The 16,551-nt window shown below is 34.9% G+C and overlaps 1 protein-coding gene across 3 annotated transcripts in view; it reads left to right on the forward strand.

The window, feature by feature from the left end:
• LOC150109758 (uncharacterized) overlaps window positions 1–16,551 on the forward strand; it is a 252,828-nt gene that overhangs the window by 177,896 nt on the left and 58,381 nt on the right. For all 3 annotated transcript variants that reach the window (XM_090396562.1, XM_090396572.1, XM_090396581.1), the window contains exon 5: window positions 1,372–1,491. In XM_090396562.1, coding sequence (XP_090252688.1) covers window positions 1,372–1,491 — 120 coding nt within the window. The remainder of the gene's footprint in view (window positions 1–1,371; window positions 1,492–16,551) is intronic.

Here is a 16,551-nt window from a genome sequence, read left to right on the forward strand (position 1 = left end):
TGTTGAAGGTCAGCGACCATCTTGGCAAACAAACTACATTCTTGAGTTGATCTGATCTCTTTCCTGTCCATATCTTGACGTTGTCAAACCACGATATTCTTTTTCTTCCTCTAGCTCCTTTGCCATCAATTCTTCCTACCAAAATGGTTTGTAGAAACTGATATTTGCCGTTTCTTATGTTGTTGCCAAGATATGATGTTTTTCATTTCTTGATTGTTTGTATGAGATCTTTGGCTTTGTCAAAGATTCAAATCTTTGACGGATTAAATGGATTTTAAGACATCTTCACTGGTTATTTTTTTCTGTCCATGATATCTTTAGCATTCATCTATATAACCACATCTCAAAGGATTCAATTTTCGTGATGGTTGCCACCTTCAATGTCCATGTCTCAACTCCATAGAGCAAAATGAACCAAACATAACATTCTGCATCTGACTTCTATGTTTAGATCTTTAAGACAATAAACAGACATTTAAAATGTAAAGCTATAGGAAACTACTAATTGCTAATGTAGTTTTACCAATGTATTTATGATAGTTGTTGGAAGTTTTTCCACTTGGTTATACCATAATTAAAGATACCAAGAAACTATATGCTTCGTTTAATCCTTTATCCGAGTATAAGCAAACAAAGTTTGCACCTGAAGTATTTTCAGGACTGAGGCAACTCATATATAGAAGCTAATGACTTCACATCACTTGCCTTAGTATCCCATAATGCAAAGCACATATCCTTACGGACATGTATAATGCTATGCATTATGGGAAGAGTCACTAAAAGGATTAAACCAAGTATATAATTTCTTGGTATCTTTAATTTATAATATAACCAAGTAGAAAAACTTCCAACAACTATCTCTAATCCAGAGTATTTTAATAATAAGATGTGACACCTTTTCAGCTATTCTTAGTTATTCTTAGCTATTCTTAATATTTTGTTATTTCTTGATCACTTAAAACAGCATTTCCCATAAGTGTGATCCATCTCATTGTAATACTTGTTGGAAAAAAAAAAAAACAGTCTTTAGAAAATGTAAAAATTTAAATATGCTTATGATTGTCAGTAGAGAAATTCAATTTATAAAGAATGAAAATCAAATATAAAATTAAATGACAAATGTATGCTATTTTTTTATTCAAGTTTAATAATGTGTACCTAGATAGTCCAGTCCTAAGTGACAAAAGATACTAGTAAAAATATCAGATATTTTTACTGTATTACAAACCCACTTATTCAGCAAACTACATAAATGTAAAAAACTGAATTAAATAAGTTCGGGAAATACTGACTTCACACATACAGTTCAGAATTTCCTGTGTTAATATATGCTGATTATATCACTGACTTTTTTTACATTTTTGTTTACAGATAGCTGACTTTGGTCTTTCAAATGTTTATGATGAGCAGCATTTATTAAATACATTTTGTGGAAGTCCTCTTTATGCATCACCAGAAATTGTCAAAGGAGTCCCTTATTATGGACCAGAGGTATATTTTAATTCATTAATATGATGAAGGTAGTTTAGTTAAACAGTTTAACAAGTATAATTTTGGTAGATCGTGTTCTCACATTTTTTGTTCACTTTTTTTTTTTTTACAATAATTATAAATTATGAACTTGAAATCTTTGAAACAACTTTATATTATATATATATTATTATTACATGACACCTCCAGGGAGTCCAAGGACTCATCGAGGGAGGGCTCTTACTCTACAACTCTCTGTCTCCACCACTCAATCAACCAACTACTACAAACCACAGTTACACCATCGTCATCTACTGCCCACCACCACCACTGGTATTTTCACAGACAATTACAAATGCCCATGCAGGATTCGAACCCACAGCCTGATACACTAAGATGTATCCGCTCTCCAGTCAACCAGGCTGGAGAGCGGATACATCTTAGTTGGCCAACTAGGCAGGCAAACTGATAGATTGTGAATCCTGTTAAGTTTGTGCTTTAGACTTGATTCCTACTCCATGTTATCATTTTAATTCTATCCTATTGCACTGATATTATTATTATTACATGAGACCTCCAGGGAGCCCAAAGACTCATCAAGGGAGGGCACCTACTCTACAACTCTGTCTCCACCACTCAATCCACTAATTACAACTCAGTCCACCAATAAAAGCAAAGGCAATGATAAACATCCATGCCCATGATACCTTTTGTCTGGATAGCGGATATGCGAACCACTCAGCCAACCAGGCTGGTAATAACTTCTTTATTACTTCTTGAATAGTGAAAAGTTATAAAGTTCTGGCAGTTGTAAGTTTAGTGAATTCCATACATTGTGCTGCTATTCCATACCAATTGATTTGCCTGATCACTACTTACAAAGAATTTATGGGATACTATGATAGCCAGACACATTATTACTACTTTCCTGTGAACAGCTGTTTTACATGGGGATCTATTATTTGTCAGGTCTCTAGCATAACTATCAGCCCTTACATTTTGATCTTCTAAGGCACTCCTAACTGCATCAGCCCACCTACATCCAAGTCTGCCTTTGGATTTTATTGTTCTTGTTGCACAGATTATTATAATTTTGGTGTAATGCCCCAGGGAAGTAATTCCAAAAAAGCAAAGTGTTGGGGCATTTATCAGTCTAGTGAAATTGACCAGCTAGTGAAAAAAATTTTATCCTTGAGCCTCAACAACCATTTGAAATCATAGTAAACTTTACTGTCCTCAAAGGAGAAGACATTAGCATATTGACAGAAATATACCTACAAATGAGTTTGTGATCAAGGTTTGAGCAAGATATCTGTAAGCATCTATAATGCTGATAATATTAAGCTTAGTGTTGTCAATATCTTAACCCAGGTAAACCCCTCCCACTGACAAATTAAGGTATTACTAGAATTCAAGGAGGGGGAAAAAAAAAAGTTACAAAGCAGATAAGGACAAAACTACTGTGGTCTTGGTAAACTACTATAATCACAAACTAACCACCATGCTTAAATATTGATTCACTTACTGTCATTATGAATAATCCTACCGAAGCACAGATCAAAACTCTTCATAGGCTGCTCTAAGCAGCTTGTTAAATACCTCTGTACTTGCGACTCTGAAAAGTTGTTTATCTCTTTAAAGAGACTATTTTTACACTAAGTGTTAAGTAAGTTTTACAAGAGTTCAATCCATTTGGTCCGATGTCTTTTAACTTCATTTCTTTTAGAATCCAGGAAATGATTGACTCGAGACCAGATAAAAAATATATATTTTAATAAAACTAAATAAAAAAAAATGAATAGCTATAAAAACTAATTAAATTAAAATTAATAGCTATAAAACTTTGGGTTCAAGGCCTTCTAAATAAAACTTTACTTTTGAGATCTTCTTTATCTTTATAGGATAAAGTCATTCACTCACTGGCTATTTACTTAATTACTGTTATTTACTTAATCAGTCTACCAGACTGACATTTCGCTTTTCACAACAAATTCGTATAAACAACAAATGTTCATTAGGGACTGTTCTTTATCAGGCCTTTTCTCAAAATATAAAACTTCTTAACTTCCATGGGACTATGCAGCATTTTCTGATTTAGCATGTATTATTACATTCATCTTCCTCAGGGGCTCACTTTAGTGAGTACGGGCATGGCAAACCTGAGGTACCTGATGTTGGACCATGCCTTACTTCATGTAATATACATCTGTTATATTATCTGTAGACTGGTCCCTCCTCTTCCTTCCTTGCTTCTTTCTTCTCCTCTTGCTCCTTACCCCTAATGCTTTAGAGTATTTGAGGGCTAGGGGTGAATCTTTCCTATTTTGCTGTGTCATTTCATCTTATGCACTATTGTGAGGCACCAACCCATTTGGCCAGCATGGTGCTATTAGGCCAAATACCTCCCCATGAAGACAATGCAAATGATGAATAAAATAGGAAAATGACATACTGGCTGGTCTGTTACCCAGCATAAAAAGAGACACGTTCTGAGCTTAGGCAGAGGGTCTAGGTCGAAAAATATGCTACAGTCTCCACTAGCTATAATAAGTCCACCCACAGTGCACAATGATAGAAGGATATCAGTAGGAACATATAACTGCAGATCTCTACGGGATGATGATAGATTGGAAGAACCGATGAAGGAATTGGACCATATAAAATGGGATGCTGTGCCTTTCAGAGATAAGAAGGAAAGAAGAAACTCTCATGTGATTAAAAGATGGACATCTACTCTACCACTGTGAATGTGACAGAAACTCAACTGGTGGTGTAGGATTCCTAATAAATAAAACTATCAAGGACAATGTCCTGTTTGTTAATAAAATAACATCAAGAATAGCTGAACTAAGTCTCTTCATAAATAAAAGATACCAACTGAAAATTATACAAGTATATGCCCCAACTACGGACCATCCAGATGAAGAGAGAGAAGATTTCTATGAAACATTAGAATCCAAATTAAATAATTCTATATAATTATAATGGGTGACTTCAATGCCAAGATTGGAAGCAGAGATGACCATCTGAACTCCATTGGTAAATTTGGATTTGGACAGAGGAATGAAAGAGGAGAAAGACTTATTGAATTTGCAGAAGAAAATAACCCCTTTATTATGAATAGCTTTTTCAAGGAGAAAATCAACTGAAAATGAACAAACTTACAATAAAATAGACTTCATCCTCTCCAACAGAAGATATATAATAAATAATACAGGAAGTGACCACAGACTAGTAAGGGCAACAGTATGGATCAACAGAAAATGGGAACGGAATAAGCTCATAAAAAAAAAAGTCCAATTTAGTGAATCTACAAAACCTCTACCACAATAAAAGCTGTTATAGAGAATCACTCAAAAATGAACTAAAAAGTTAAACACAGCTACTACCATCGATGATGCTAATGAAATATTAACAAAATATTAACTTGAATTGTGCATTAGAAATAGGAGGTGTAAAAAAGGCACCAAAGAGAGGAAAAACTAAGACAGAAAACCTTAGATCTGATGAAGAAAATAAGATATATGAAAGGAGATTTGAATGACACCAATAAAATAGAATATGTGGAAATTTGTAAAACTATACGTAAAAGGATGAAACACAAACTTAGATTATATAATACTAGGAAAATTAAAGAAACAATAGAAAACAATAGTAATATGAAGGTCCTAAGATGAAAACATTATCAGTTAGAACAAAGGAAAAACATCTGCAACACTAAAAGCACTTGAAACCCAGGGAACTGAGAAACCATATATCAAAACACTAAAACATATTTACAATGATGCAACTTCTGTAATTCAATTATATAAAAACAGTGAAAAGTTCCAAATACAAAAAGGCATCTGGCAAGGCGACACCATATCTCCCAAATTATTTACAGCTATACTAGAGGAAGTCTTTAGAATCCTTGATTGGGGAAACAAGAGGGATAAACATAAATGGAGAAAGGCTGCATCATTTGAAATTTGCAGATGATATTGTCCTAATGGCAGATAATCTTGAAGATCTGGAAGAAAGGCTAAATCAGCTAAATGAAGCCTCCAGAGAAATTGGATTAAAAATATAGAAAAAACAAAAATAATGATGAATAAATACATAAACCATAGAACTATCAAAGTTGAAAACCATGAAATAAAACAAGTTACTTCATATGTGTATTTGGGCCAATTGTTATCCTTTGAGGAGTGAACAAAGAATTCACCTTGGATGGATGGCTTATGGGAAAATGAGAGACATATTCAGAAGTGACATCCCTATGAGTCTAAAAAGGAAAACTTTTGTCCAGTGCATACTTCCTGTCCTAACATATGGAGGAGAAACATGGACTTTAACAGAAGCCCTAAACAAAAAGCTGAGAACAACACAACACCTCATGGAAAGAAATATGCTAAAAATAACATTAACAGATAGGAAGACAAATACCGGGATAAGATCCCAAACAGGTGTCATGGATATTGTAAAATACATTAAACAGGCTAAGTGGAGATGGGTTGGCCATATTGCCAGATGCAGTAACGGGAGATGGACTAGAAAAACAACAATGTGAAGACCAATGAATGAAGCAAGACAAAGAGGAAGACTGAGAAGAAGGTGGAGGGATGAACTGGAACAAATTGCAGGAGTGAGATGGATGGGAGAGGCAGAAAAACGAGTGATCTGGAAAACCATGAGGGAGACCTTCATCCAGCAGTGGACAGAACCAAAAGGTTGAAGAAGAAGATTCCATTCATCCTTACTCTTTCACTGAGTATAATTATTCTTACCTTAGGCAGTTAATTACAAGGAGCACAAATTGCAAATTCTTTACTGGTTTAAAAGAAAAAAGTTCCTTTTTCTAATTATATGAAGAGCCAAAGGCTTCAATTCGGCGACATGAACTTATTTAAGTTAAGGGATATTATATCCCATATTGTTTCTTAGCCGAATAAGAAACTCAAAGAGTTTCCTGCCGAATATAGAAACTATATAAAATTCGGCGATTCCAAGCGTAAGCAAATACCTGGATAATGCAGCACCTGATCCCTTAGGTAGTGCAAGCTGAGGCAACTCATAGAAAGGGTGGAGCAAGCTCCGATCACTATTCTTGATATTTACCCATAATGTGAACTTAGCTCCTAGGAGCTGTATTATTGTTCAACATTATGAGAGAAGGTCACTACCCAGACCGGTTTCAACCTTTTTTGAGGTCTCATCAGTGAGTAGGTAGACCTAGTTAATACCAAGTTTGTAGCGAACAGAACTTGCATCCCTTTTATGAGAGTTGCCAAGAAGGTGTCCTAATAAATTACTAATTATATGAAGAGCCAAAGGCTTCAATTCGGCGACATGAACTTATTTAAGTTAAGGGATGTTATATCCCATATTGTTTCTTAGCTGAATAAGAAACTCAAAGAGTCTCATGCCAAATATAGAAACTCTTTGAGTTTCTTATTCCGCTAAGAAACAATATGGGATATAATATCCCTTAACTTAAATAAGTTCCTTTTTTCTATTTTCTATTCTCTATCAAAGTAGAGTTTTTCATTAAAGCCACTTTACAGTTTCAGCTTTCACTAATTCTGCTCTGTTTCAATGAAATAATTAATAACACTTGGAGTCCTTGAAATAAAAGATGAAATTTTTCATTTAGCATTTCTTCAAACATTGAAATAGAATGTCTACTCGATATCTCCTTTTATATGCTATTCACTTGTTGACTGTCTCACTGTTTTATTCAAGAATTCACCTTGCTAAGATTCTCTATTAATATATTCCAACTATCAGAAGTTTTCTTAAAACTTCCTAAAACGAAATTCTCTGGTCTCTATTCTCAAACTTCCATTCTCTCTCTCTCTCTCTCTCGTTTCTTTAATTACCCAGGTACTGAATGCTCTGTCAGCTGTCAATCATCCATCAATCTCCTCAGTAGAACAAGTGCACCTTTGTTCCACTAAATTGGTTTTGTTAATGGTCGATCCTGCCTTAGCAATTTATTAGCTTTTTATAATAGAATGACATCTGCGTTGAATAAAGGAAATGGCTACACAGTGGTACTTCTGGATTTTGCTAAGGCTTTTGTCAGGATACCCCATGGAATACTGTTGTGCAAATTGGAGCAGAGGGGGATGGATACTAAACTGGTGATATGGATAGGAGATTGGCTCAGGGAGAGATACCAGAAGGTGGTGTATGGAAGCAGAGTCCAGGATGAGGCAGGTGACCAGTGGTCTCAGGGTTCTGTGCTTGGGCCATTGTTGTTTAATTTGTACATAAATGATATACGAAATGGCTTAAAGGGAGATATTCAGTTGTTTGCTGATGATGCAAAGTTGGGAAGAGCAATAAAAAATCAAGCTGATGTTGAGAGTTCGCAGGATGATTTAAATAAGTTGGTAAAATGGGCAAAAGGAAATGGATGTCAGTTCAATGTGGAAAGGGTGTAAAGTTATACATTTTGCGATTAAAAGATTGTATGGTGTGTATAGATGGAATGGTACTCCAAGAGATTGATGAGGCTAAGGACTTAGGGTTGTTTGTAGATAGGGAGATGAAGTTCACGGGTCACATTACTAAGGTGTCCAAGATTGCACATAGGATTACTTATTATTGAGAAACACACTAACATCCAGAGATAAAGAGGTTATTATTCCCCTTTATAAAGCATTGATACTTCCACATTTGGATTACTGTGCTCAGGTCTGGTCACCTGAATTCCTTGGAGATGAGGAGGCTGTGGAAAGGGTTCAGAGGAGAGTGACTAAGTTGGTGATTGATGTAAAAAATACTCCCTACATTGTGGATTGCCGAGTTGGTTGATAGGCAGAAGGAAGGGTTATGATAGAAACATTTAAATTACTAAAAGGTTTTTATAAGATTGATGCAGGGGTAATGTTTCAGCTGTGTGATAGTGATGGAAGAACAAGAGGTCATCCCTGGAAATTAAGGAATCCATGTTGTGGGCATGGATGTTTATGATTGTCTGTGAAAATGCTAGTGGTGGTGGCTGGTGGTAGATGGTGTAGATGATGAAGGTAGTTGAGGTTGGTGGAGACAGAGAGTTGTAGAGTAGGTACCCTTCTTCGATGAGTCTTTGGACTCCCTGGAGGTGTTACGTAATAATAATAATAATAATGGATACTTCACAGGTTTCGCTATATAAGAAAAAATAATTCATATTTATATTTGTTGCAGTAGAGTGGCATTTTTCCAGCATATCCTGTGGTGGATGTCCAAAATGGTCACCAAGTCCTGAATGGCTATTATGGTGGAAACAGATGTAGTCCACGAGTTTGGTGATTCTATGTTTAGCTCTGCCCCTCATTGACAGAAGAGGTGGATGCTGTCAACATTTCTTTTAACACATCTAAAAAAACCAACATCCTAGGATTCAGTTCCCATTGGAAAACGAAAATAACAACAGTCTCTCCTTCCTAGACACTATTACATGCCAGGCAGCCTTATATTCTCTATCCACACTGGGAGGTACATTCACTAACCACACATCCATCCTCTCCCAACAGTATTTGATTATTAAAACCCTATATTATTATTATTATTATTACTACTATGTTGCATCTCCAGGGAGTCCGAGGACTCATCAGGCATTCTACTCTACTTTGATAAATACATCTCACCCTCTTCACTATTACTTAATTCTTCTACTACAACACTACTACCATTAACACCATCTACCACCCATCATCACTGACAACGGTATTTTTTGTCTGTAAATTGTGTGTGTTCTGAAGGTCAATTTGTCTGTACGCAGAATGAAAAACCTGAGTTTCTGGGAGAAAAAAACCCTGCTACCTCCGTATGAGATTGGCTAATTCACCTTCAATCGATAAAGCCCATATAAGGATTCTCCTCATCATGACGAGAATTGAACCCCAGGTCTTTTCCAATTGTGCTACAGAGGCACCTGACATATAACAGGTCAAAATTAATAAGTTCTGGTAAACCATGCTCTCACCACTGAAACTTGACCACCATATTCAAAAAATATTAAAATCCTAAAACAACATGCCCTCTTCCTTGTCTGGGACCACATCAAAGCTTTCACCATTCCATATATTCGGGACACATTTGAAAAACTAACAAAAATTCCATAAACAAACATATGCCTTACAACCAATTACAGACCATTTTTACTTGTGTTTATTTTAATATATGTATTTTCATCAAAAAGAAAAACAGTTGTATATATGTGATACCACTCACTATCCTATCCTAATTAGATATAATATAAAGTGTAGACCTACACTTTTTACCGTGTAGGCATTCTGAACCGAAATCCTACGGATAGGTTGGTTACTCCTTATTCTTGGAGGGGGTCCTATGACTGTAGCCTGTGTGTTCACGGGGACGGTTTGCCTGCTTGCGGGATGAAAAACCCCAGATAAAGTGTGGGGGAAAAACCCTGCTGTCCATGCCCAAGACTGGCTAAACTTGGCTATGGCTGAGGAAGATCCTTGAGCTCCTCATGCTGTCGACGGGAATCGAACCTAGGACATTCCTTCCCCAGGCATATGGTTGTGAAGCGCATAGCCACTAGGCTAACCGTGCAGACTCCACTCACTATACCACTTTTAATCTATGATTAAAAGTGGTATAGTGAGTGGAGTCTTAAAAGCAAGCCAAAGTATTTTATACAAAAGATAGGAATAAAGTACAAGAAGTAAAGTAATAAAAAATTAAAGGTATTTAACTGGGGAAACAGTATGAGTCATTTTTGAGAGAGAGATTTCCATTATATGTTTATTAACCTACTGGTATTTTGGAAATTTTTTTTTATATGTAACAGCATATTATAGTACAGTAGTCCCCCCCCCATCCACGTGGGATACATTCCAAGATCCCTGCAGATACCTGAAACTGTGGATAATACCAAGTGGTGTAGCTAGAGCTTTTGTCGCCTGGGTCAATTCCTGAGTTTGCCGCTCCTCTCAATACACACCAAAAATACTACAAAAAGTCAAAACAACGTATAGGGAAATAAATTAAAACGCTGTTTATTTTTGAAGTAAAAATTTAATTTCAACATTCTAAAATGTTATATTTTTTGCTTTTCTGTTAGCAAAATCATCAATGATTTTGACGAAGTCCATTTCATAGTAATGTAGGTAATTCTTAATCAATTTTATTTAGAAAAACTCCTCTCACAACTAGCAACACTTACAGAAATCTTGAGGAAAATTCACAGCAGTATTACAATATTTGGAACTGAGTTCTCCGGACTGTATTTTAGAATTAACTGTAAAATTTCAAAAAGGTTCAAAGTGTTGCCTGGGGCAGACCCCCTGCCCCTCTAGCTATGCCACTGCATATATATATATTATATATATATATATATATATATATATACTATGATTTTTTCCTATACATACCTATGATAAAGTTTAATTTATAAATTAGGCACAGTAAGAGATTAACTACAATAATAAAATAGAAGTATAACAGTATACTATAATAAAAGTTATATGAATGTGAATGGAATCTTAGAAACCTTACCATATGTTTTTATTATTATTATTATTTATTTATTTATTATTTTATGAAATTGAAAACTTTCACCTTTTCACCTAAAAGGAGGCACTTTACGGCTTCTCTTTGGCATATCCAAATTGACATCATTATTACTCTTGTGCTCTGGGACTATTATTAAGTAAAATAAAGGTTACTTGAACACAGACACTGTGATACAGTGATAGTCAATCTGATAACCGAGTTAAGAGAACTACTCAGAACGGTGCGCAATTTAAAACTTATGAAATGTTGATTTCTGGAATTTTTCATTTAATATTTTTGGATGGCAACTAAGTGACTAATGGGTGGGTAGCATATACAATACAGTGTGGATGCACTGGACAAAGGAGTGATTTACGTTCCATGCAGGATGGTGCAAGATTTCATGGCATTATTCAGAATGGCATGCAATTTAAAACTTATAAATTGCTTATTTCTGGAATTTTCCATTTAATAATAAGATTGGGGTTGATCACAGATAACTGAAACCACAGAAAGTGAACCTGCAGTTAAAGGGAGACTACAGTATACCAGAAAAATTCAGTTTCATTTTTGTTCATGTCAGGTTGACCTGCTGGCATGAATTAAGTATTGTTAATAGGAATAATAAAAATAATTAACTAAATAAGTATTTAGGCTTAGATGCCAGTTTATACTCATGTTACACTTTAATGAAATAATTTACAGCACAAAGAGAAATAATTAAACAGGTTTAATTGTTCCAATATTTTGTCTCAGTTACAGAGACATCTTCAGGAATACTAATTGTATTTCTGAAGATGTCTGAAGATATAAAATTGTAATAAAAATGAGATGAGAATAATTAAGACTAAGTCCTATGAAGACTTTAGTCTTAATTTATAAATTACAGCACCCATACAGGGGCACAAATGTTGGGCGGGAGGTTTAACACCCCAACCAGCCCTGAAGTCTGTAGACATTCAGCTAAATCTGGATACGATTCTGTAATGCCTATCGAATAACATGGATAAGAAGTGCTTCCAATCTCATTTCTTTCACTTGTTTCTTGTGTGTGTTTCTGTGCATGTTATTTACCAATTTTAACATTGTATTCCTGAAGATTTCTCTGCGACTGAGATGAAACATTGAAACGATTAAAATTGTTCTTTAATTATTTCTCTTTGTGCTGTTCAAAACAAGGCCTGTGGGCTGGATGTGTCCCATGGTGCGATTTTGTGCGGTCTGCCTGTGCATTTTGATTTTCATGAGCGAAAAAATAAAATAACAATTTGAATCGAATGCGTATTAGATATTTTAATTCTATCACTAATTGATAATCTTGATGTTGGTAATTTTATTTGGTGTTTTTACATCACTATATACCCACATGTTTTTCAAAGATTCTTACAATGTTTTGTTCCAACACGCATGTTCCAGGCATTCATGAGGAACGTGAGTGTGCAATTAGTGCTCAATTAGTGTTGTTCATTTGCATGAATTGAACAACATGAATGGCCAACTATTTGAATGAGTTGAATTTAAAACTGTAGGGCAAACAACAGTATATTGCCAACTTATATGGTCATTTAAATGCTTTAAAAGTAAATTAAAGCTTTTTAAATCAACATTGGCTAATAATATTTTTACTTTTTTTCCAAATTGCAAAGAACATTTTGAAGACATAAAGAATTTTGAGGAAGTATCATTTTGAACTCATGTAAAGTATACTGAAATGATTATTGATGATTTTAAGGAAATTAAAGAATATATTTCAATTTTTACTCAATCCTTGACTGTCAGCATTGAAAATGTAAGATCTGACCTTCAACTGGAATTGTGCAATTTGCAATCAGACCCTTTTTATACTAACAGAAGTGACAAAGGGGAAGACCTTTTTTCACTTCTTCAATTCACTTTTTTAAATTACTACCAATAGAGAGGTACCCGAAATTGAAAAACTTTGGATTCAAGATGTGCTCAATGCTCGGAAGCACATATCTTTGTGAAAGGCACTTTTTCAATGATGAAATTCATTAAATCAAAGTACAGATGTTTATTGACAGATAATTCTTTTGCAAATTTACTGCAACTGGCAACTACAAGCATCGAAATTGATACAGGCACTTTAGTAAACGAAGCCAAACTACTGCAAAGCTCTCGCTAAAATGAAATAAACAATCATTGTTTCTTGTCAACTTTTTCAATAAAAACTTTTATAAGCACCATGATTTTTCTTTCTTATGAAATTTTTGAAGTGCTCTTGCTAAACTTAACTAACAGTAGGACTCTTCAAGTAATTTAATATATGTATTGTATTTATTATTCTGGATAAATCTTTTTTTTTTTTTTTTTTTTTTTTTTTTTAAATGCAGCCTCAGATTACCTAAGGTTGGACCAGCCTGCTCTAAATTATTCCATTAAAGTATAACATGAAATTAACTAAACAGTTTTATACTTGTAAAGAAATTATAATTTCTTTATTTGTATAAAGCTGGCCTGGTTGGCCGAGTGGTTAGAATATCTGCTCTCTAGCCAGGCTGCGGGTTCGAATCCTGCTGTGGGCATGGATTTTGTAATTGTGTGTGAAAATAGTAGTGGTGGTGAGCAGTAGATGGTGTAGATCAGTGGTTCCCAACCTACCTTTTTCCACTTGTGTGCCCCTTTTAAACCCATTTCTATAAATTGTACCCCTTGTTTTTAAAATAGTTGTTTTTAAATACTGACACTTTTGTTCAGTGCCTATCTTAATCCACATCACGTTTTGGTTTTTTAACCGTTCCTGTTTTGAACCATTGATCCATAACTGACACGCTTAAAAATCACTGACAATAATAACTGAAACTACGTTAAACATTAAATAAAAAAACTACTTGAAAAGAATCACAATTAAAGACAATGCACTTATACTCACTCAATAACTGAACTGATCAAACAGTCTGGCTACGGATGTATTTATATTTTTGGAGAAGTTCTAGACACATCGCAAATGGAAGTCAGTGCAAGATTTGTTATCGCAAAGGTCATTTCTTAATAATATGCAATTGTTCTGGAAAGGAGAATGGATGACAAAAGTGACGCATGACCTGTGCATAATGATTGGTAGAAGAGTGGTTTGGGGGGGGGGGTTCATAGCCACACCCTCACCAATCATCATTCACTAATGTGAGCTAGTTTTGAAGTGTCTCCATTAGCGGTGATTCAAACTTAACATTTATTGTTCCATAAGTAACATTTTGCATTTTGTTTACTTTACTTGTTTTTCCACCATTACTAATTATTTTTTGTGTACCCCTGAATGGTCCAGCACGTACCCTGGGAGTACATGTACTACCGGTTGGTAACTGATGGTGTAGATAATGGGGGGTTCACTGTAGTTGGTGGAGATGGAGAGTTGTGGAGTAGGTACCATCCCTCGATGATTCTTTGGACTCCCTGGAAGTGTGACGTAATAATAATAATAATAAAATCTTTTAATCTCAGAAACGGAGATTAAACATATAATGATATGCTGAAATTAGATAAAACATTGTTTAAATTCTATTTCTGAGACTTCTCTAACGAGCAATTAAGTAAACATTATTATCATTATTGCATGGTTTCCCATGATGAGTCTTAGGACCTCCATGAAGTCCTAAGACTCATCATGGGAAACTCAAACTATCAACACAATATATATCATACCTCTCCTTGAATCTATTAACAGAAAAAGCACTCACAACTGATTCAGACAACTCATTTCATTCATTCACCACTAAAATCTAGACCTCAAGCCCTTACTAACCACCCTCTTACCCAACTTCCAAGAATGGCCTCTTGTATTTCCCCCTCTAACCAAGTGCTGAACTATTTCCCCTGCATCAATTCTATAAAATCCCCCCCCCTTTTTTTTTTGCATTGGCACCATAATGAACAATACAGGAAAATCTCGCTTAACGCGAATTTGATATGCACGATAATCAGTTAGCATGATTGAGTGAAATGATATTATTGTCCGCTTTAAGCGAGTGATTAATCAGCTAATGCGAAATTTTTTGTCACCAATCTGCAGCGAATGGCAGCACTTGTCAATGTAGTGGGCAGTGGCCAGCGACACTCTACACTCAGCAGTTCACTGAAGGCTATTATTGGAAGTGTATGTACAAACTGTTCTCCTGCTCAATCACTTTTCCTTCATTTTGCTTTAATTTAGATACCTATAAGACTATTATATTCATCCCTTGATATGGAAGAGAGAAAGATTGATAAAGAAAGTGGTAGTAATAAAAAGAGAAGGAAAGTAATTACGTTAAAGGTTAAAAGCTGGAAGTCATTAAGAGACATGAAAGTGGCGCTAGTAATACAATGATTATGTGAGACTAGATACAGTGAGACTACAGTTCTGACTACATTAAATAAGAGCAAAGAATACAAAGAGCAATGAAAAGTTGTACTTGTACTGCTACAAGTATAAGGAATATTCAGGCAAAAGCTCTCAAAAATTTTACATCATTGAAAGAGACTTAATTTCAAGAAGAATGTGAAAGCTTTACTGCGAGTTTAAGATAGTTTGACTGTTTTAAAAATCGAGCTGTACTGCATAACGTAAGAATAACTGGAAAATCTGCTAATGCTGATAAAGATTATGCGGTCAAGTTTCCTGAAGAATTGCAAAGAATAATTCAGGAGGGTGGTTATGATGACAGTCAAATATTCAATGTCTATGAAACTGGTCTTTTTTTTGGAAGTGTATGCCAACAAAAACTGTTCCTAGCTAAAACTGAAGCATCTCAATCAGGATAAAAAGTACCTAAAGATTGTCTTATGCTTTTATTAGAAGGCAATGCAGAAGGTGACTATGAACTCAAATCTATGTTAGTTTATCGTGTGCAAAATCCAAGATCTAACATATTGAAGAAATCAGCACAATTGGAAAAGAACTTGGATTTAATGAACTGGATAATAAAGATATGAGAAACTTGCTTGATTCTCATTCAGAATAGTTAAGCGAGAATGATCTCCTTCAATTAGAAGAACAACGTGCATATGAAGAAGAAGATAAGGAATGCGAACAAGAAGAGAATGTTATGACTAAGAAACTAACTGCAAAAGAACTTGAGCTAGATTTCTCACATTAAGCATGCTAAAAAATTTTTGTCTGATGCTGATCCTGGTCTGGAATGAAGCTTCGAAGTCCACCGAAATCTTCATAAAATGATTGCCAGCTATTGCAAATTGCATGACAAGATGAAGAAAGTTGAGCATGATTCAAACATCTTAACTTAATTTTTTTGTAAAAAAGTAGCCCAGTCAAATGTTTAGACATTAAATAAAAATGTAAGCAATTGATTTTTATTAACTTTGAGGTCATCCCTGGAAATTAAGGAAAAGTGTGGTTAACAAGGGTGTGAGAACGAGGTTTTTCACCTGGAGGGTGGTGAATGAGTGGAATGCATTGCCTGACTCAGTTGTGAGCTCTTCGTCTGTAAATGAATTCAAGAACAGATATAATAGATATTGTTTTGATAGTTTGGGTCTCCCCCAATGAGTCTACTGACTCCATTGAGATACCCATAATAATAATAATAAAAACGGCAAACGAGAAGTCAGTGGCTGACATGTTATCATTATTGGTTA

The sequence above is a fragment of the Typopeltis vanoorti genome, chromosome 1 (assembly GCF_054136105.1).
Source record: "Typopeltis vanoorti isolate ZY-2024b chromosome 1, IOZ_Tvanoo_1.0, whole genome shotgun sequence".
NCBI classification, from domain to species: Eukaryota; Metazoa; Arthropoda; class Arachnida; order Uropygi; family Thelyphonidae; genus Typopeltis; species Typopeltis vanoorti.